Genomic DNA, 22,418 nt, shown 5'->3' with positions numbered 1-22,418 from the left:
AATCAATTATATATTTAGCAGTCTTCAAAATTTAACGAAAGGGGCTTTCATGTTTCTGTGTAATCACAACGATTGGTTGATGTTTGTAAGGTGGGCAGGGCAATGGCAGGTGGAATTTAATTCTGATAATTGTGAGCTGATGTGCTTAGGGAGGATTAATAAGGGTAGGACGTACACAATGAATGATGGGACCTAGAAGAGTATTGAGGAACAGACGGACCTCTATGAAGACTGGTCGGCCTAGCCTATCTGTAATTTCTATAGTTGCTTTCCGAGACGGATCAGTCAGCATGGGATGTCAGTAGTGTGGAAAAATTAAACTACACTTTAAAAATTGCCAAAAGAATCTGCAATCGTTTGTAGGATATATTGGAGACTTTTTGACAAACACTCCACATATTTTAGCTGTATTTTTTCCAGGATTTAAAAAAAAGATTTAGGCTTACTAATCATCCCAAATGTATTGTTTCGGATAGAAAATGAATCATGATGTCGTCATCTTTGAATTGCTATAATTCGATAAATCTTTGCAAAATCAATAGTTGTTAAATGAGTGTTTTTGTATTATTAGTAAATAAAAGCAGCAGTAATTTCTGGTTCTCTTCTGCTTAATATTTCATTGAGTCTTCATTTTATTTAAAAACTTTTACTAATTGCCAACTCGGAGCACTGCTGGGTGTAAGGAGTTTTAGGATTAATGAATAACCACAGTGCATTTTGTAATAGTGCACACCGTATCCACTGTTCACTGGACATAAGCCAGATATAAATCAGACCGGCTGTATTCTTCCGGATCATGTTGAGTTTCTTCACTATTGTTGGAGCTTCTCGCATCCTGGCAGCTGGGAAAATTCTATTGTCTAACTAATGGGCCTTATGGTGGAATGGATTTGGAGGGTCAGGGTATGAGTCACTGGGTTTAAGGTAACCAGCCTCATTGACTCCTTGAACAGCATTTCTTTGGCTAATCCAATTGTTTCTGGTCTGTGGTAATGTCACTGGTGAAGGATTCATCGATGGTAAAGCTATTAAAATCAAGGGTAGCTCGTCACTCTCTTTCCATGGACATATTCATTATCTGGAACAAAAAAAAAATTACTGGAAGCATTTATTGGCCAGGTAGCACCTGTGCAGGTTGGGTTTGGGGGTGGGGGGAGAGATGGGTGGATAGATAGACAATGTTTTGGGTTGGGACCCTTTGAATTCCTCCAGTACTTTTCTTTGCTCAAGATTCCAACATCTGCAGTCTCTTGTGGAACTATCTGGAGCTTGGGCTAATAAGTGGCAAGTGTCATTTGCACTGCAGATGCCTGAATATTGTCTGGGTTATTGATGGAATTAGTGTTGCTTATCAGAATGGCCAACAACACCTTCCACCACTCTCAAATGACATAGCAGGCTCTTAGCATTAATAAGCTCCAGACTGGATTTGTCATTTTTGTGAAAGGACACATCTGGGCAACTTTTCAGATTGCCTGGTAATACAAAGAATTCTGGAATACCTTGCCCAGAGATATGAATATTTCTTGAATATTCCCTCTGAGTAGTAACTGCTCCAATGGCCAATTTTATGCATTTTTATGTATTTGTGGGTATGTGTAATTTTACACACACTGAACTTTATTTCTCATTTATTATATTGTTTGTAGTGTACTATGTTTCCATATGTTGTGCTGCTGCAAGTAAGAATTTCATTGTTCTGTCTGGGACATATGGCAATAAAACATTCTTGACTCTTGATTATGAATCTAATACTGGCTTCTGAGATGGGAAGAAACTGACTCGCTAGGAAGCATTCACCAGAAACATCCAGCTGAACTTGACTATGAACGATTCAAGTTTACCCCCTGGCACTCGCATGTTGAGTTCCACCAATGTTAAAAATGGAGATGCTCTTCGACAACGTAACCAAGCCTGACCGCAATTCCAATCAGTACATCCCCATTCTTCTTCCCCTCCAGCATGCACCAATTTCAAGCCCCTCCTTTTTAAAAAAAAACACTGCTTGACTGCTCCCATCTTCCAACTCGACTGAAAATCTGATCATACTGAGCCTGCACATCTAGGCCTTACTTAGATGTGACTACTACCCTATCTAATGCACTTACAGAACACAGTATGTAATGCCAAGTCTACTGTGCGTGATTCCTTTGACTAACACAATAGAACTTTGCAGGGTGTGGCCACAGGCACCAACGTACATTGACCCACACTTTGGTTTAATATGGCTTCTTGGCACAATAGAATTTGCAGCTCAGATGATCTCAATCACTTTCAGATTTTAATTTCAAATAGTCAGCAATTTATAATTTGTTATCTTGTTTCCATGTTGCAGATTAACCAGTTTTGTATTGAAAAGGTTTTTAAGAACAAGGAAGTTCTCTAGAGCATGCCAGCTAGTAATTTCCCCTGCACTAATATCCCCTCCCAAAAAACGGATTTAATTTGTCGTCATGTTACGTTTTATGGAGCTTGCAATGTACAAATTGTCCGGTTCCTCTCTGTGAATACTAGAGTGATTATCTTTTAAAAATATGATGAAGGCTCCCAGCCTGAAACATCACCTATCCATGCTCTGCAGAGATGCTGCCTGACCCACTGTGTTATTTCAGCTCTGTCTATTTTTTGTAAACCAGCATCTGCGGTTCCTTGTTTCTTAAAATATTTTGTTGGCTGTAAAATGCTTAGGTAAACCCGAGGATGCAAAAGATGCTTTATAAAAGTCTTTTTAACAGGAAATTGCAGGGAAGGGAAAGTTCCCATAAATGCTGTAGCTCCTTTCTTAAAAAAAAAAGGTGAAGTGAAACAAAAAAACAAACTGCTGGAATCATTTAGTGGGCCCAGCAGACATTTTGGGCAAAGACCATGTATCAGGACGATATCGAACATAGAAGGGGTAAAGTAGGAGTCGGCAAGTGCATAAGGAGGCGGCTCATGGACAGAGTAAAGATTGGTATAGTATAATCTGAAGAAAATAAAACCAGAAAATACTGGCAACAGTCTATCTGTATCAGAACTGGCAATTTCTGTTGCAAATCACCTTCCTGTGATTTTTAAAAAATGGTTGTAAATCAGCATCTGTAGCTCGTAGTGTGATTGGCTCAGTTTTTATCTCTCCATTAGCACGGCCTAATCTGCTACGTACATCTGACAGCCTTGTATTTGCATTGTGTGTTACACCAACCCCCCCCCCCCCCCCCCCCCCCGCCTCCACCACCCCCACCCAACCATTGGCAGCAGAGCCTTATTCCTATGGTAACCCTGGCCTCGCTGTGTTGCAGATGATCCCCCTGTCCTTGCTACCTATTATGGATGTTCTCTTTCCACAAATGCTGTTCTGGCTGCCTAGTGTTTCCAGCATTTTCCATTTTTACTTCAGTTTTCCATCTTTTGCACATGCTTGATTTTTATTTGCCACAAAGTTTGAAATAAACCTGCAGCCTGTGAGGTAAATCAATAAAACATTGAAGGAGCGTAATATCACCAGTGGCAAATAGAATGTTGTACTGAAGAAGGGTCTCGACCCGAAACGTCACCCATTCCTTCTCTCCCGAGATGCTGCCTGACCTGCTGAGTTACTCCAGCATTTTGTGAATAAATATCTTCGATTTGCACCAGCATCTGCAGTTATTTTCTTATATTATACATAGAGTGTTGTACAGCATGCAAATAGGCCTTTTAGTCCAATCTGTTCATGCTGGCCATCAAATACCAGTCTACTAATCCCATTAACTAGCCCTTGGTCCATAGCCTTCTATGCCTTGACGATTCGTGTCCATTTAGATTGTATATTTTGAGAGTTCTCTGCCTCCTATTCCAAAATCAAGCATGACAGTTTACGGCTGTTTCCTCTTTGAAAATTCTTCATAAGTTTGAGGACTTGTATCAGCAGCCTCCCCACCCCACCCCACCTCCCAGCCACCTTTATTCGAAAGAAAACAAACCCGGTTCATCCATTCTGTCCTTGTAAACAAGATACTCCCTCCCAGGCAACATCTTGCTGAATTTCCTCTCCACCCTATCCTTGCTATAGTGTGCCAACCAAAACACCAAACAACATTTCCGATATGGCCTTCCCAAAGTTTGATATACTGTATCATCATTTATTTGCTCTTGTATTCTATACCCGGCTGCAGAAGGTTGACTTCCCAAATATCATCTCCACCACACCATGTACGTGTGCTGCCACCTTCAGCGATCTTTTGACTTTTATGCCAAGTGTCCCTCTGTTTCTCAATGGTCCCAAGGGGCCTACTGTTCTTTGAAATGTCTTACCCACATTTGACCTCCCAAAATGCATCATTTCAAACGACAGGTTCCACCTGACATTGTTCTACCCAATTTATTAGGTGAACAATATCTGCAACCCAAGACTATCCTCCACATTCGCTACAATTTTGGATGTGGGGTGGAATCTATTTGTCATTGCTGGTATTTGAATCAGGATTGTAATTAGCCAGGGAGGATGTTGGAGTTCGTAGAAAAGGAAGAGAGATTGTGAAACATGCCAAAGATGCTGGCTTTGGACTTTGCAATATTCAACTGTGGGAAGTTGTAACCACATTAGGCAGGAAATGGTTTTGGGTAGACTGATGGGACTGAAGGCTGATAAATCCCCAGGGCCTGATGGTCTGCATCCCAGGGTACTTAAGGAGGTGGCTCTAGAAATAGTGGAAGCATTGGAGATCATTTTTCAATGTTCTATAGATTCAGGATCAGTTCCTGTGGATTGGAGGATAGCAAATGTTATCCCACTTTTTAAGAAAGGAGTGAGAGAGAAAACGGGTAATTATAGACCAGTTAGTCTGACATCAGTGGTGGGGAAGATGCTGGAGTCAATTATAAAAGACGAAATTGCTGAGCATTTGGATAGCAGTAACAGGATCATTCCTGTTACTGCTATGATTCAGCATGGATTTACGAAGGGGAAATCATGCTTGACAAATCTACTGGAATTTTTTGAGGATGTAACTAGGAAAATTGACGGGAGAGTCAGTGGATGTGGTGTACCTCGACTTTCAGAAAGCCTTCGACAAGGTCCCACATAGGAGATTAGTGGGCAAAATTAGAGCACATGGTATTGGGGGTAGGGTACTGACATGGATAGAAAATTGGTTGACAGACAGAAAGCAAAGAGTGGGGATAAATGGGTCCCTTTCGGAATGGCAGGCAGTGACCAGTGGGGTACCGCAAGGTTCGGTGCTGGGACCCCAGCTATTTACGATATACATTAATGACTTAGATGAAGGGATTAAAAGTACCATTAGCAAATTTGCAGATGATACTAAGCTGGGGGGTAGTGTGAATTGTGAGGAAGATGCAATAAGGCTGCAGGGTGACTTGGACAGGTTGTGTGAGTGGGCGGATACATGGCAGATGCAGTTTAATGTAGATAAGTGTGAGGTTATTCACTTTGGAAGTAAGAATAGAAAGGCAGATTATTATCTGAATGGTGTCAAGTTAGGAAGAGGGGATGTTCAACGAGATCTGGGTGTCCTAGTGCATCAGTCACTGAAAGGAAGCATGCAGGTACAGCAGGCAGTGAAGAAAGCAAATGGAATGTTGGCCTTCGTAACAAGAGGAGTTGAGTATAGGAGCAAAGAGGTCCTTCTACAGTTGTACCGGGCCCTAGTGAGACCGCACCTGGAGTACTGTGTGCAGTTTTGGTCTCCAAATTTGAGGAAGGATATTCTTGCTATTGAGGGCGTGCAGCGTAAGTTCACTAGGTTAATTCCCGGAATGGCGGGACTGTCGTATGTTGAAAGGCTGGAGCAATTAGGCTTGTATACACTGGAATATAGAAGGATGAGGGGGGATCTTATTGAAACATATAAGATAATTAGGGGATTGGACACATTAGAGGCAGGAAACATGTTCCCAATGTTGGGGGAGTCCAGAACAAGGGGCCACAGTTTAAGAATAAGGGGCAGGCCATTTAGAACGGAGATGAGGAAGAACTTTTTCAGTCAGAGAGTGGTGAAGGTGTGGAATTCTCTGCCTCAGAAGGCAGTGGAGGCCAGTTCGTTGGATGCTTTCAAGAGAGAGCTGGATAGAGCTCTTAAGGATAGCGGAGTGAGGGGGTATGCGGAGAAGGCAGGAACGGGGTACTGATTGAGAGTGATCAGCCATGATCGCATTGAATGGCGGTGCTGGCTCGAAGGGCTGAATGGCCTACTCCTGCACCTATTGTCTATTGTCTATTCTGGAATTGAGATCAAACTGTTTCATGGTACCTATTTGGTTGGGAGGTCCAAGGAAATGCCAGAGAGGTAGAACTTTCCGTCATTAGCACATGTATAGAAAACAACCAATCCTTTGTCAAGGGAAGATGTCACCAGTTACAGCAGGTAGAAAGATAAAGGGAGAGAACCAGTTAGGTTGTGAAGGAAGCAACATTGGTGAAGATTATTGATCGTGAATCTAGGTTTGAATAAAAGCTCCGGAAGGTGGGTCTGTACAACTGGACAGTGAAGGGAAGCATTTGATTTTTGACTTTATTCATTTTTGTTTCACAGGAAAAGTGAAAAATAAACCTAATTTAAAAATCTCCGATGAAGTCTTCAAACAGCCAGTTACCAGTCCAACGTAAGTGAACCGACTACTTAATTAGATTTGCATGTCCACATTATACCTCTGCCTGTCTTGTTGCATGCATTTAAAATATTTTACCTAAAGCAGCTATAGAATCACTAAATGCAATATGAAGAGTTATCAGACAGGGAGAAGGAAGCCTAATGCTTTAAAAAGTATGAAGATAAAAACTGATCTATCGATTCCAGGAATGTGGGTAGTAAGATTTTGATATTTTAATAGTTTATATTCTGTTGCATCAATTTATTTGTATATAATAGACTACTTATTCCTTTGAGTCCCTTCCTATCTTTCCCCTCTCTTGTTCTGGTCCAAATCCAGTTTTGATCCTAGATGGCATGTTATTGAATATAAAAAGCCTTAAGGACTCCAGTGCAATTGAAATTTGCAGTGGGGCCTGAGACCATTATGACCATTGGGATGTATGAGAATTTCTATGCAATAAATAGCTTTGTGTTGTCATTTTTTACATAATCAGGTTTGAGTATTAGACCACTTCATTTTAAATGTCCATTGCACTTGACACTGAAACAGCCTTTTTTGTCTTTATTATTCTTTACATTCAGGCCGTGTGCGCATGCATGCAGATTATTTAATTATTATCTTTGATTTTTCCAGGTTAACTTTTATATCTGTCATATATTTAAATGAACATATTGAAACCTCTTCCTGTGGCATTCCATAAATAAAAGGCCTTAAAGATGTGTTTCACTTTTCCAGAAGCTTTTGCTGAGTTGCGTTCACTGGCACATTTCTTTATGCTTTAATCAAATAATTACTGTTGATCAACAGCACTATTACCAGCTTGTTTTGATATTAGAGTGGGTTGGCTCAGTATAATGGGTTGGCTTTCTGGAGCCTAGGAGAAATCTATTTATGGCACGGGATTGTAAACTTGCTGACTTGTTTACCTCTGTGGCCCATGAATGTTTATCTGTTGAGACTGATTTTTTTGTTTGAGAATTGGTGATGTAGTGATTGGAAGTGTTGTTGAAGACGAGGCATGAATTTTTAAAAAATGAAGCAGGTTTGAAGCCCCCATCCTTGCTGGCCCATTCTTAATACTTATTTCCTTGTGCAATGCCTTTCAGCAAAATAGAAAGAATGTGAACGGGGCTGAGGCTAGTTGTAGTTCCTATCCTAGTTCGGATCAGGTAACCTAACATAGCCCGGGATTCAACATCAGACATTCCAGTCTTGTGACCGGTTACATACTGGTTAAACTTTCTAACCGCTGATGGAGTTTGTTATTGAAATGCTTTGCTTTTGCAGGCTGTAAAGAATGTGCTTGTGTCTGACCTAACAGGTTGCATGGATAGCTGGCCATTTAATACAGGCAGAGATGACTCTGCCCTCTCCTTATATTTTAATCCTATAGTTAACTGCATTGCAGAGGCGTCTTTCAATGTTGATGAGGAATCGCCAGTTATGTATTGAATCACGTCAAGCATCATGTCATTTTGTTTTTAGTTGAGGGGTTTAAATATCTGGCTTTTACAAATTTTTCCAACCTGCCAGAAAAATGCACTTTGCATCTAATATTTAAAGCAACTAAATTTGAGAAAGGTACACCTGCTCCCTACCTGAATGATGGTTCTGTCTGTGCAAGCTTGCTTTCATTTTGCTTCACTTATGGAAGGGATTTTCCCATTTGCAGTCTGAGCCAGTTATGTGACTAATGTTTGTTGGGCCAAAAATGTTATACATGGAAAATTTTGCCTGCTTTATATTCTGGGAATTTTACCAGCTGTCCTGATCAACAGAAAAATTTGAGGCCCTTATTTTGTCTCTTGTTTAATGGAAACGCTGTCTATTCAAGGGAATCCAGAGACAATGAGATGTGGCTCGGGGCTTTCTAACTCATCCAGGATAACAGATCAGGAAGGAACCTGTGTGGATGTAGACAAATTTTATTATTGGCACCACCTGTGTGATCCTTTCTTTACCTCTTTTCCTCTTATGTAGCATGCAAGATGTTCTTTATTTGTACACAATCAAATTCAAAGTGAATGCAGATCCTCCACGGGTTACTACAGTATTCTGTTCCCGTGAACTGTTCATGACCTAGACAGTTCGCAAGTCAAAGGTGCTGCTGCGAATAGAGTTCCCACATGGCAGAAGGTGGCTGTAGCCACGCAAATCCATCCTGCTGGTCTGCTAAACGCATGTACGTAAGTCAGGCATTCCTAAACTGGGAGAACCTGTACACTCCATCCAGAAAATTACTACTCTTATATGTTTAGTTTAGAGATACAGCAAGGGAACAGGCCCTTTGGCCCACCAAGTCTGCGCCGACCAGCATACCCCGCACATTAACACAATCGTACACACACTAAGATCAATTTTAACAAGCCAATTAACCTACAAATTTGTACGTCTTTGGAGTGTGTGAGGAAACCGGAGCTCCCGGGGGAAACCCACGCAGGTCACGGTGAGGACGTACAAACTCCATACAGACAGCACCTCTAGTCAGGATCAAACCGGAGTCCCTGGCGCTGTAAGGCAGCAACTCTACTGCTGTGCCACCGTGTCTAACCTATCTTCCAGTTTTTCCTCTTCTGAAATCTTATATTAATCTACCACTTGTGTTGCTCGATGTTAAGCTTGCGGTCTCGCTGCTTTTGTACAATGAGTACATTTTTCCGGTTAGTTAAATAAATTTCTGTTGTAATTTATTTTTAGGCCGCCAAGAGATCTGGATTCCAAGGCTTGCATTACAATTGGAGACCGAGTAAGGATATTTTTTTTTCATGCTATTTTAAGCATTTGTTTATTGAAAATGCATTCCCTGTTCTCAGTGTTCTAATGCAAAGCTGGAGATGATTTACTAGCTGCGTTTTGTTTATTTTAAACTGAATTACAGGGATTTCTTTAAGTACAAATTTATAGCTGAATTTATATTTAGTTTATGATGCTGTTTGTGCATAGCAGCAACTGACATTGCAATTCAGACTGTGCAGTTTCAAATGCCAAAACACTCGGATTATGTATTGGTCTTGACAGGACTTGGCAGTGAATAAGACCAAGTTTGAATGGTTCTTAATTTTAATTGGAATGTTAAACTAATATCCCTATCTGAAATCCATTTCTGATGGATGTAAAAGTTTCCTTAGCTGTACTTCAAAGAGTAGTTATCTTGGAACCCGAGTCATTTATCTCTCAATCAATATTAATAGAAAAAAATGTTATTCAGTCACCATCTTTGTTGTGTTTGTTGGACATTGGCTGTGTGCAAATTGACTGCTATAGGGGGGCGCAGTGACGCAGCAGATAAAATTGTTTCAGCGTGACTCCAGGAACATGGGTTCGCTCCCTGCTGCTGTCTATGTCCAGTTTGCACATTCTCTCTGGTTCTTTGTTTTCCAGAGTGCATAGGAGTGGCAGAAGAATGGGGGGGGGGGGGGGGGGTGTGGTGAGTGAGGCAGGAGCAGGTACAGGGGAGTTGATGGCCATGGAGAGACCAGGTGCACAGGGAAATAATGTGTGGAATTGTGGTGATATTCCTGAGAGCCACTTTAGTGTTGGTGCTGAATAGCTTCCAAAGTTGTTCAAGATACTGCATGGAAACTGGCCCTTTGGCCCGACTTGTCCATATTGACCAACGAACCCATCTAAGCTAGTCCAATTTTCCTGGGTTTGACCCATATCCATCTAAATGTTTACAGTCCATGCACATATCCAGATGTCTTTTACATGTTGTTATTTTACATGTTGTCTTTTACATGCCTCGACCACTTTCACTGGCAGCTAGTTTTGTATATGTGCCACTCTGTGTGGGGGGGAAAAAAATTGCCCCTCAAGTTCCTATTAAATCTTTCCACACTCATCTTAATCCTTTGCCCCTAATTTTTGATTCCCCAGCCCTGGGGAAAAAAAGACTGTGTATGCACCCTAACTATACCCCACATGATCTTATACCCCTTTGGCAGATCACCCTTAGTCTCCCACTCAACAAAGCCTAAAACCCTGGCCTGCCCATCCTCTCCCTATAACTTAGTCTCTCAAGCCCTGCTAACATTATTGAAATGTTTTCTGCACCTTTTTCCGCTTAATGGCATCTTTCCTACTGGAGGATGATGAAAACTGAACACAATTCTCTCGGTGTGGCTTCATCAATGTCTTGTACAACTGCACCATTTGTAGTCTATGCCCTGACCGATGAAGGCCAGTGTGCCAAAGGCTGTCTTTGCCGCTGTCTACTTGTGACACCTCTTTCAGGGAACTATGTACTTCTATGTACTACGATCCCTGTCCTCATCCATAACTATTTTAAAGCTAATAGAACTCTGGTCGCTGATCTCTCTAAAGATTCTCCCACTGACACTCAGTCACTTGCCTTTCGCCATTTCCTACGAATAGGTCTAGCTTTGCTCTCTCCCTTGCAGGACCCTCTACATAATGCCTGATGAAACTTTCCTGAATACACCTGATAAATTCCACCCCATCTAAGTCCCTGGCATTATGGCAAGCCCAGTCTATATTGGGAAGGGTTAAAATCCCCTACTACGACAACCCCATTAATCTTGCAGCTGTCTGTAATCTCCTGGCACATTTGTTCATTTAATTTTGACTATCTGGGATCTATTGTACAATCCCAACAAGGTGACCATCTTTTTATTTCTCTGTGAGATCCATGTAGCCTTAATAGAAGATCCTTCAGTCATGCCACCTTGGACTACTGCAGTGATGTTGTCCTTGTGCTGTAAACCAACTCCCTCACCTCTATCTCACCTGTAGTACTGAAAACCTGGAACATTAAGATGCCTTAGTCCCTCCCTTAGCCAGATTTCTGTAATTGCTATAACGTCCCAGTTGTATGTACCTGAGTTAATTTGCCTTGCCAAACAATGAAATAAATGCAACTTAATCCATTGGCTTTCCTTACTTCAGAATTCATAGAAATAGAGTGAAAACAAGGGACTGCCTAAAAAGGCATCTGATGAGATGTTAAAGCAAATGCTCCTCTGTTCACCCAGTTGACTGAAAGCGATCCTTTGGTCCTGTTTTGAACGAGGGTAGGGTACTTATTGTTTGCAAACTGAGTACCCTCAGCCGACATCACCAACAGCGGATTATCGAAAGTTAGGGGAGCTTGTTGTGTTTCCTATAGTAAAGCATTAACTGCACTTCATTGGCTGTAACTATCTTTCGGGAAACGTCAGACATTTAAGCATCAGAGACGAATGAGTATTTAACAGAAATGACCCTAGTAGGGATTTTCTGTATGATAACAGGAAAGATTTGAACTTTTATTCTATAATGCAAACTTTATTTGTTAGCAGCGTTTGTCAATTGTGTACCTACTGCTTGCTCTTTTACCAGAACTATAAATTGTACTCTTTCATCTGTCTTTGGCATATCCATTAATACTTATGTTCCTCTATTAATTGATTCACTTTTCCATGCTGGTTGTGAATTCTAGCACATTATAATAGGCTTTTGAATGAAAAAATCTCAGCAGTTTATCTTATGCTCAGTATAAAACCTGAGTGGGTTACTTTGGTTCTCTGGCCAATATATACTTACATTTTGACTGATTTTTAAAGGCTCCTTACTTACCAAAGGAGATGGAAGATTTAATGTGCTGCTGTAAGCAATGGCTAGGAGTCTCTGAGCTCATCAATAATAATCTAGAAATCCTGCTTGCACTTCAGCTGTGATAAATTGGGATGTGGATTTGCTGCAGGACTGAATGAATTTGGGCCATTCCTTTGGGCAAGGTATTGTCTTCCACTTTTTGTTTGTGTTCAGTGTAAATATTTACTCAGCGCCTGGAGAAAGATTTCACATTTTGCAATATCCAAGAAGCTTGATTTTAGAATAATCAAAAGATCTCAAAGGTATGAGATGTAGCTATATATTGGCACCATCATTTTTCTATATCTCCCCATCAGCCCGAGATATACATCAGAACACATGGAGAGCGATTGCTATGAAACTCGTAACCGAGCCATAATGTTTAACTTGTACATTGGCATCAGCACAATGCACTGAATTATGAAAATAATTTTGGAGGCAGTGTTTCTGCTGAATACTGATAGTGAATTTCAGAGAAATCGCTATCTGGAGCAGAAACTAGTGAATCGGTGACTAGGACCATTGCTTGTCTGGGAGATGAGCTGTTTTTCCCTGATGCCACCAAGATAATCTGAGAACATTGTCAATCCATTAACAGGCTGGAAAATATTCAACAGTGCATCTAATTTAATCTGTGGGAGTCTGCCAACCAATAGTTCCCTCGTATTTGAAGATGTTTGCTGAAGTTACGTATAAGGGCATTTAGAACGTGGCTAATTGCTTGACAGCTTTCTGTTGGCACCAATAGGTATCCGTGCTAATGACTAGTTCATAAACTTTAATCACAATTTTAAAAAGAAAATTCATAGCCCCTTGTTTAAAAAAAAAACTTTAAAAGGCCATTTGAATTTAGTTAGTCAATCTAGTTATTCATTCTATCAGTGAAAAAAAAAAAGTTTTTTGATAGATGTGGGAGGGTGGTGCACTATGAGGGCAGCCATGCCAGTCATGAATATGGGATTCTGACATTGGAGTAAAGAGATTTTTTGGGCTGAACCAAACAATGAAGTGTTCCTAAAACGGGTTCAATTATAATTGCCGATGCTCAGTGACCAACCTCCAACACGAGGTATCACAAAATGCTAGAGTAACTCAGCGGGTCAGGCAGCATCTCAGGAGAGAAGGAATGGGTGATGTTTTTGGGGTCGCGACCAAGGGTCTCGTCTCGAAACGTCACCCATTCCTTCTCTCCTGAGATGCTGCCTGACCCGCTGAGTTACTCCAGCATTTTGTGAATAAATACCTTCGATTTGTGGTATGGCATCTGCACTGCTTTTGACCACCTGAATATGCAGAAACTGCTGAACACAGGTGCGTCCATCAAAGGCTTATCACTTCCTTCCATCCAGTACATCTTCACAATGTGGTGCATCAGGAAGGCTGGAAGTATCATCAAGGATGCCTGTCACTCTGGCCATTCCCTTTCCTTTCTTCTAGCTTCTGGGAGAAGATACAGGAGCTTAAAAGCCCAGACTTAAGAATGGCTTCTTCCCTACTGCTATCAGATTCCTGGATCAATCACCTTGTTCACACCCCTTCCCAGAGATGTTGCCACGTACTCTTATCATTAACTTGACCTCATTTGGTTATTACTTTATTGCACTTTAGTATCCTTAGCACTTCATCAGATTATGATACAATCTTTGCACCATTCTGTTGTTTTGTACTCATGGTATTGTTGTATTTATCGTTACCATGTGTAGTGCTTGCTCTGAGTTTCATATGAACGAGGAATTTCTTGCACCATGGTATATATGACAGTATATAGTGGCACAGCGGTAGAGTTGCTGCCTAATAGCAACTGACAATGGGTGTTGAGAAAGATCCCTCGGAAGAAGGGTCTCAACCCTTCTCTCCAGAGATGCTGCCTGTCCCGCTGAGATACTCCAGCTTTTTGTGTCTATCTTGAATTTAAGCCAGCATCTACAGTTTCTTCCAACTCCGTTAAATATCACTTCGGGTCGTCCTGACCACAGATGTTGTCAGTATGGAGTTTGTATGTTTTCCCTGTGATCCTGTGGGTTTCTCTGGGTGCTCCAGTTTCCTCCCGCATTCCAAAGACATACAGGTTAATTGGCTTTGGTAAATTGTTCCTAATGTGTAGGATAGTGTTAATGTACGAGGTGATCACTGGTCGGTGCGGACCTGATGGGCCAATGAGCCCATTTCCGCGCTGTATCTCTAAAATCTAAAGACAGCAAATTAATCTGAATCTGGAAAATTTGGCTGCCTGATTAATGATTAATGATACTTGTGCATAACATGGCATGAAAATCTTGTAGGTGGTGAAAGGATGATGATCATCTCTAATGCCTAGTTCAACTTCTGATATAATATGACTAGAAAATGGTATTATCTGTTTTCATTTCAGAAGACAGAAACTAAATTTTGTGATTGAATTTTCAGCCTCAGGTTTTCTTTAAGAATGTTACAAGGCATAAATAACTATATTTCTTCTGAACTGTGGTGTAGATCTTATGGCTAGGTATTGGAAATGTCTGATTTTCCTGTTGCTCGGGGCTAGACAGGCTAAAACAAGATATGCAGCTTGCTTGGATGGCAGAATGTAAAGAATGTTAAAAATAGTTGATTACCCAGCTAACACATCTACATTAGTTTTCATATATCCAGCTGTAAATCAATTCTGATGTTACATGCATAGGTTGTGCGATAGAAGCTCACATGGAAGTGATATTTAACGGAGTTGGAAGGAACTGCAGATGCTGGTTTAAACTGAAGATGGAGTATCTCAGCGGGACAGGCAGCATCTCTGGAGAGAAGGGTCGAGACCCTTCTTCCGAGGGATCTTTCTCAACACCCATTGTCAATGAAATGTGTGGCTGCAAGTAGTATCCTGGCAGTACAGGTAATCAGATGAGCTTGGCTAATAATGGTCATTGTTCAGCATCCAGTTTGAAAGACAGCATTCCCTCAACACTCCACCAGAATGCTATATCAACGAGTATATCAAATTAATACAATGGCTTAGAAGCATTAAGCACCTCAAAGAAATGTAGCACCACAGCAAAAGTGTGCATGAAGCAGACTGCAACCAGATCTGTGAAACACCTTAAAGTTGTAAACAGATAAGCCACCTCAAAAATGTATTGGCTTGGAGTACCTAAACTAATACCTTATCTTAATTATACACGTTCCTCAAATTAACACAACGAAAGAGGCTCGAAGCACCTCAAGCTAAAGTGTCTCCTTCAATACATTGGACCTTTAAAAGCAACCTCCCCACCCACCCTGGCACAGTGCTGCCTTCCCACTGGGAGTTACTTCAGCAACTGCTCAATTACTTTTTGGATACTGTCACGTTTTGTTTAGTTTAGAGATTCAGCGTGGGAACAGGTCCTTCAGTCCACTGAACTCGTACCGACCAGTGATCCCCGCACATTAACACTATCCTACACACAATAGGGACAATTTGTAATTATACCAAGCCAATTAACCTACTACCCTGTATGTCCATGGAGTGTGGGAGGAAACTGGAGATCCCGATTTAAAAACCCACGCAGGTCACGGGGAGAACATTCAAACTCCATACACACAAGCTCACGTAGTCAGGATCGAACCCGGGTCTCTGGTGCTGTAAGACAGCAACTCTCCCACTGTGCAGGCCTAAAATACAACTGTTCCTGAGGAAGTGAATAGACTTTTTATTTAATGATACTGTGCTACAAAATGTTGCTGCAAAATTTTATAAAATGCACCATCCTCCAAAACGGAGACAATAGCATCTGTTCGACTAAGACACAAAAGTCTGCAGACATTTGAATCGAGAGCAAAGAAACTAGCTACCAAAGAAACTCAGCAGGTTAGGTAGCATCTGTGGAAGGAAATGGATTGTGCTTTCCAGATGAAGGATCTTGACACAAAACATAGGCTGCCTGTTTCCCCTCTGCTGATGCTGCTTGATCTGCTGACCTCTCCCAAAAGCTAATTTTCAGCTTCTGCGCAGGCTTGCTCCATTTCCATATTACCAGACAACCATAATGGACACAGTCTTCCCTCAGGATATTTTGCTGTTGAACAGCAGTGCCAAATATCAATACCACGCTTCAAATTGACATGGGCAGCTCCACACTATCTGAAGTAACAAAGTATTGCACGCATTATTTAATATAGTTCTTCAGATAAAGAGAAACTGCCCTGATAGATTTTTTAAATGAGAAACCTATCTTTTCTCACGCAAAGTCTTATGCACTGTCGAAAATAAATCATCTAAATGAGATGGAGGTGATTGACTGTCAGACTAGCAGCTTATCATTGTGGTGAAGCCATGCAGCTGATTCCTAGAACGCTTTACCGTGTTTGCTTTGTTAGTGACAGAACATTCAATTATTAAAACTGTTTGAATGAAACTTCCTTTTATCAGCTATAACTGACATGTTGACATGTTCTTCCAGTTGCTATTTTGTGCAGAAATTGTATTTAAATAAGGCTGAGGACAATCAAAATCACTGGAAACTGCTCGCCTTTGTTTAAAAGCTTGTTTTAGAGTCGTAGAATTATACAACGTGGAAACAAGCTCTTCACCCCAACTAGTCCATGCCACCAAGGTGCCTCCTGAGCTAGCCCCATTTGGCCTATATAACCCTCTAAATCCTTCACCATCTACCTGTCCAAATGTCCTTTCAGATGTTGTAACTGTACCATCCTCTACCACTTTCTCTGGCATCTCATTCCACATACCCACCTGTGTGGAGAAAGTCAAAATTATTGACGAGGACTCAAACTTGATGTCTGGCTATTGCAGTACATTAAAATAAGCCACCCTAATTCTTTAACAATATGCAGTCTTAACCAATCACTGGTATCAGCACTGATGGTCTTTGGTCAAGAGATTTTGAAGGAGCATGGCTCCTCTGGGTGGAGTTTTGTGCTGCAAATCAGCCTGGTATTTGATGGTGTTAGATTGGTATATATTGGTAGGGACATTGGGAGCAGAACTTTAATGCATTGTTAAGGGGAGAGGGGACAATCTGGGAGGGGCTGGTGATTTTGTTTGGTGTTCGGGTGGGATCTAAAGGTATTGTTAAGTATTTCACCTAGCTTGCCAACTGGGCGAGTGGCCATCAAGGATACTCTGAAGACAACGTGAGAATTTGCTTGTGGTACTTCAGAAGACGTATTGCACAGGAAATGGCATTATCATGTGTGATCCTGATGGGGAAATTGTTCCAGGCAGATAAGGACGTTATGTATTAGGCAACCCTGGTGGAATTTCACAGTTGTCATGTTTTGATGATTGCAAATGCATTGTAACCTGGTTGACGTTGATTATTTTTCTTTTGCTTGCTTATGTTTATTATTGTCATATGTACTGAGGTGCAGTGAAAAGCTTGGTTTGACCTGAAATATTTCCACCAATGGCACTGGTGCAACTTGTTGAACTGCCCCCTCAGAGCTCCAGTGAACGAGACGTGCGGGTTTGTAGGTTAATTGACCTCTTAAAATTGCCCCAAATGTGTGGAGTCTAGATAAGAAAGTGAGGTAATATAGAACTAATGTGAATGTGTGATCAATAGCTGGCATGAACTTGGTGGGCCGAAGGGCCTGTTTCCATGCTGTATCTTTAAATTGAAGATTAAACTAACCAAAGCTTGAAACATGTACTAGAGACCAGCACAGTTGTGTAGTTGGAGTGGGAGCATGGCAAACCAGTGTCCAACAATCTGGCCCCAGCTGATACTGTGACCCCCCAGTTTGGGGAAACATTGATCGATGCACTGGTGCACAAGAAGTTACCTTCTTTCATCCCAACCCAGCCTTTTTGGGATGAGTTCCTCAAAAATCAGTGTCCTGCCTTTTCAATTCTGTGTCAGACAGAACTGAATGCTGCTTTTGTTGTACTTATCTATTGGCCCTCAACAACCCTCTCAGTGTTGACGCGTGAACCTCACGTACGCAGTGACATTCTAAGTTTTCCATGTTGGCCAAAATACCTTGTAATCAAATTATAGCTGGAAGCATCTTGCAATTCATTATAATTAAAGATCACATTTAACCATGGTAACCATAGCCATCGGCCATTATATAACGTCAGAGTAGTCTTAGCAAAATATCTGAGGAGGCCTGAACTTGCAAAATATTTTGTTTTCATAAACCTTTCCTTGAATTGACAAAAACAGCAAGTGCCATTTTATGGTTTGATCTGTGCCAGTTTTGCAGATGAATCTAGAAGCGTTAGACAATTATGGCTCAACCATTTTGCAATATTGTTTGTGGCCAATGAATTTCAGTCCTGATTTGATCTGTTCTAGAGCTCATCTGTTATTTATTGATTTGTTTTTTATTTTGGTTTGAATACTTTAATGATGACTTTAAAGTTATATACAAGAAATATAATAATTTGGGATCTGAAATTAAATGGGGATAATATACAGTTTTGAAAATATGTTGGTATATGCAACACCAAATATATAGCTGCAAATGGCAGGGTGATGCGAGTATTCTCATTATTTTAATTGAAGACTTATATTTGTCGGAGTTGCTGCATTAAAAATCAGCTTGTATTTGACATTGATCTTTTTGATATTATATTCAAAATTAATTAACTGATTAGTGCTCTAGCACGTTATATAATTTCCTCAGCAAAGTTATCAAAGCTCTTTGATCATATACCAATCCACAATCTCTGAGCTTTTTCAACAATTGTGAAGTTTTGTTGTAATTTCAACTTTGATGGGAATTAAGTGCATGGGATCTGACAAAGTCAATGAAAGTTTTTTTTAAATAAATGCTTTGATAACGTAAATCTGGCATACTATACAGTTTTTTGACTATCTGATGGACACAGCCTTGGTCAAAAGCTCTGTGGAGGTCAAGTCTGCGGAATGAAATTAAAAAGGAGGAAGCGATCATCAGGGAACAAACTGAAAGTAGCTAACCCTGCCCTCACCATGTCAGGAAAATCAGCTAATATTTATGGCTGACCAGTGTTATTACTGTGGGAAAACACTTTTTTAAACAATTCATATCTGACTATTTTATATATTTTTTAATATATAGAATTTACTTAAGCTCTTGTGTAGGAAGGAAATGCAGATGCTGGCTTAAACCAAAGATGGACACAAAAAGCTGGAGTAACTCAGCGGATCAGATAGCATCTCTAAAGAAAAGGAGTAAGTGATGTTTCGGGTCGAGACAGGTCCCAAAGACCTGAAGAACGGTCTCGACCCGAAACGCCACAGATTCCTTTTCTCTAGAGATGCTGTGTGACCCGCTGAGTTACTCCAGCTTTGTGTGTCTATCATATTTAAGCTCATGTTTGGAAGACAAGATGCTTTGTACACTTATTTTTAAATTGGGTTTCAATCTGGGCTGCTAATTTCTCTTGAGTGATGTGATGATGGTCTGGGATTAAATGTTCTGCAGAGGTTCCATGGAATTTGCTGCCTCTGCCTACCACCACCAGTCAACCCCTCCCCACCACATCCTCCAAATGAGTCACAGCCCAACTCCATTCCCAATACTATATCTTTGTGTGTTTTAATCTGCTTCATTGCATAACAGGCAGAGGGAGAGATAGATAGATTCTTGATTAGTAAGCGTGTCAGGGGTTATGGGGAGAAGGCAGGAGAATGGGGTTAGGAGGGAGAGATAGATCAGCCATGATTAAATGGCGGAGTAGATTTGATGGGCCGAATGGCCCAATTCTCTTCTTATCACATGACCTTATCACATAACAACTTGATTGATGTTCCATCTGAGACTGGTGCTCCTTCTGAGATTAATACCCATTAGTTGCTTCTCACACAATGTATACAACAAATCAACTGTTTAATTTAATTTTACTCTTGTGCGTCAATTGTAGAATTTTGTGGTGGAAGCTGATGATTTGGTACCTATCAATGAACTGGGCCGAGGAGCATATGGAGTGGTGGAGAAGGTGCGGCATACTCCCAGTGGAACCATAATGGCCGTAAAGGTAATTATTTTTTATAAATCTCCATGCTTGTGAATGAGCCACTGCGAGCCAATCATCAAACAGTTAGAATGAGATTTTTCAGGAATTAAATCAGGATGACTTGTGTAGAATTGGGTTCAAACTTTGGATCACACTTGTATATTGCTCTGTTCGAATCAGCGATTCATTTTTTTATCAAAGGTCAGTTTATTGTCACTTGTACCAATTAAGGTACAGTGAAACTCGAATTACCATTCAGCCATACTAAAAACTTGAGGTAATTGAGGGAACTGGAGCAGAGAGGAATCGAAGCATAGATCAGACATTATCTATCAAAGATGGAACAGCCTCGAGGGACTGAGTAATCTTCTGCACTTCCAATCTTAATTTGAGGATGCAAGTGGTTTGCTTTTAAACTTTCAAGAATCAGCTTACAACTTTAATTTCCTTTCATAGGCCCATGTTTGTGTCGAACATGAATGCCAAGTAAGCTGATCTCATCTCCTGTACATGATGCATATCCCCCTATTCCCTGCACTTCCACGTGCTTATCCAAAAGCCTCTTAAATGCTTGTGTTCTATATTCTAAAAACCCAGGCTTTTTTTATTTCCTGTACTTCCTCTTGTCCTGCTCAGACCCAAAGAGTGTATTCTATTTCGTACACAAGTGTTTGCAGTTTAATTTTAATTACTTGTATTCCAGTCTCAATCACTATGCTTTCTCTGCAAGAATTTCTGGTTTTATATAACAAACTATGTAAACTGAAATGCAAGTGAAAGACTTTAACATGGATTCTGAGTTTCTGTTTTTTACATTGGCATTTAAAAAGATTATATTTGAAGTATTAATCAAAATCTCATTCAGATTAACTGTGATGGGTTGTTGATTCTCATTGATTTTCCAATATGCTGATTGAATGAAACGCTACTTTATCTCCATTTAGTTAATTAGCCTTTCAGATTTGTGATTTCCCCTATCACATTTGAGGGTAGTTAAGAATCTGTAAATAAATGCTGGCCTTGGCAGAGATGATCATTGCATGAATCAATTAAAAAAAGAAACTTGCTATTTTTGTTGCCTCTTTTCTTGTATTTACATGGAGCAGGAGGAGGTCACTCTATGCACTGCCACCACACGGAGCAATCCCATTCATTCCACAATTAATTTTACCCTCTAACCTATTCTTATCAAGTTCCCAATAATGCTACCACCTGCCTGCACTCGGGGTAATTTACAACGACCAGTTAGTATGCCAGTCTACATGTCTTTGGGATGTTGGAGGAAACTGCTTCACCTGGGGGGGAAATCCATATGGTCACAGGGAGAAAGTGTGACCTCCACATCGTCAGCACTGGAGGTCAGGATTGAGTATGGGTATCTGTAGCAGTGAGGCAGTGGCTCTGCTCCCCATTCAAGTTCTTTTCATCACCATTCCTCGTTTTGTTTTATCCCTCTTTCGATGTATTGTGAACCCTTTTCTGATATAGAGATACAGTGGATGAGTCTATTTTATGAGCCTTAAATTTTCTTAGCTGAGGCTCAGTTCAGAATGCCATCTAGTGGTTGCAGTATTGTTGCAGTGAAACAGTTTTACTGTGATAAATTTGCAGGTCACAGGTTGAAACTTGTGCATTACCCACTAACTATCCTTTAACATTTGTAAGCAATAAATATATTTTTTGCAAAAAAACAATAAATTCACTTCAATCAGAACTGATTAAATACCATTTAAGTTGCACACTATCTAAATAGGCCGGTCTTCATGTTTGTGTGCAGTTCCAGATCATGGAGTCTGGCACTTGACACCAGCTGCACAGAAGTAGCCTTTAATGCCATATAGCTCATTTTTTACATGAGCTTTCTGTCAGTAAATGCAGGGAAAGAGCATCATCTGCCACCACCTTGAGTGCACCAACACAGCCTTTGGCCATCTGAGGAAAACTGTTTGAAGATCAAGACCTTTAAACTTGGCACTAAGCTTATGAAGTACTGGGCAGCAGTGAATGTCTTCCTCCTCCAGAGACATGGACTACGTACAGTGGTTATGGTAACAAATTGAGGTGGCACCACCATCATTAACACTGCAAATCTCTTCAGGTCCATTGGCAGGATAAGTGACCCCAATATCAATGCCCTCTCCTAGGTCAGCACCTGCAGCACTAAGGCTCTAAATACACACAGATGGCTCTGATAGGTAGGGGGAGGGTCAGGGAATATTATTCCAGAATGTTCTCCATTCCTCAACAAAGATGACAGGAGTGCAGCAATTGGTGGTGATGCTGCTCTTCAGCTCCAGTGACCCACCCGTGTTCAATTCTGACTGTGCGGAGTTTG

General features: G+C 40.8%; 1 protein-coding gene across 3 annotated transcripts in view; it reads left to right on the top strand.

The window, feature by feature from the left end:
* Positions 1 to 22,418, top strand: part of LOC144603953 (dual specificity mitogen-activated protein kinase kinase 6-like) — an 85,318-nt gene that overhangs the window by 39,506 nt on the left and 23,394 nt on the right. For 2 of the 3 annotated variants that reach the window (XM_078417809.1, XM_078417808.1), the window contains exons 2-4: positions 6,516 to 6,585; positions 9,274 to 9,322; positions 19,991 to 20,104. In XM_078417809.1, coding sequence (XP_078273935.1) covers positions 6,516 to 6,585; positions 9,274 to 9,322; positions 19,991 to 20,104 — 233 coding nt within the window. The remainder of the gene's footprint in view (positions 1 to 6,515; positions 6,586 to 9,273; positions 9,323 to 19,990; positions 20,105 to 22,418) is intronic. The other variant, XM_078417807.1, reaches the window with a different exon arrangement.

Source organism: Rhinoraja longicauda, chromosome 21 (genome assembly GCF_053455715.1).
Source record: "Rhinoraja longicauda isolate Sanriku21f chromosome 21, sRhiLon1.1, whole genome shotgun sequence".
Lineage (NCBI taxonomy): Eukaryota > Metazoa > Chordata > Chondrichthyes > Rajiformes > Arhynchobatidae > Rhinoraja > Rhinoraja longicauda.
This window is presented reverse-complemented; position numbering and strand designations above follow the sequence as displayed.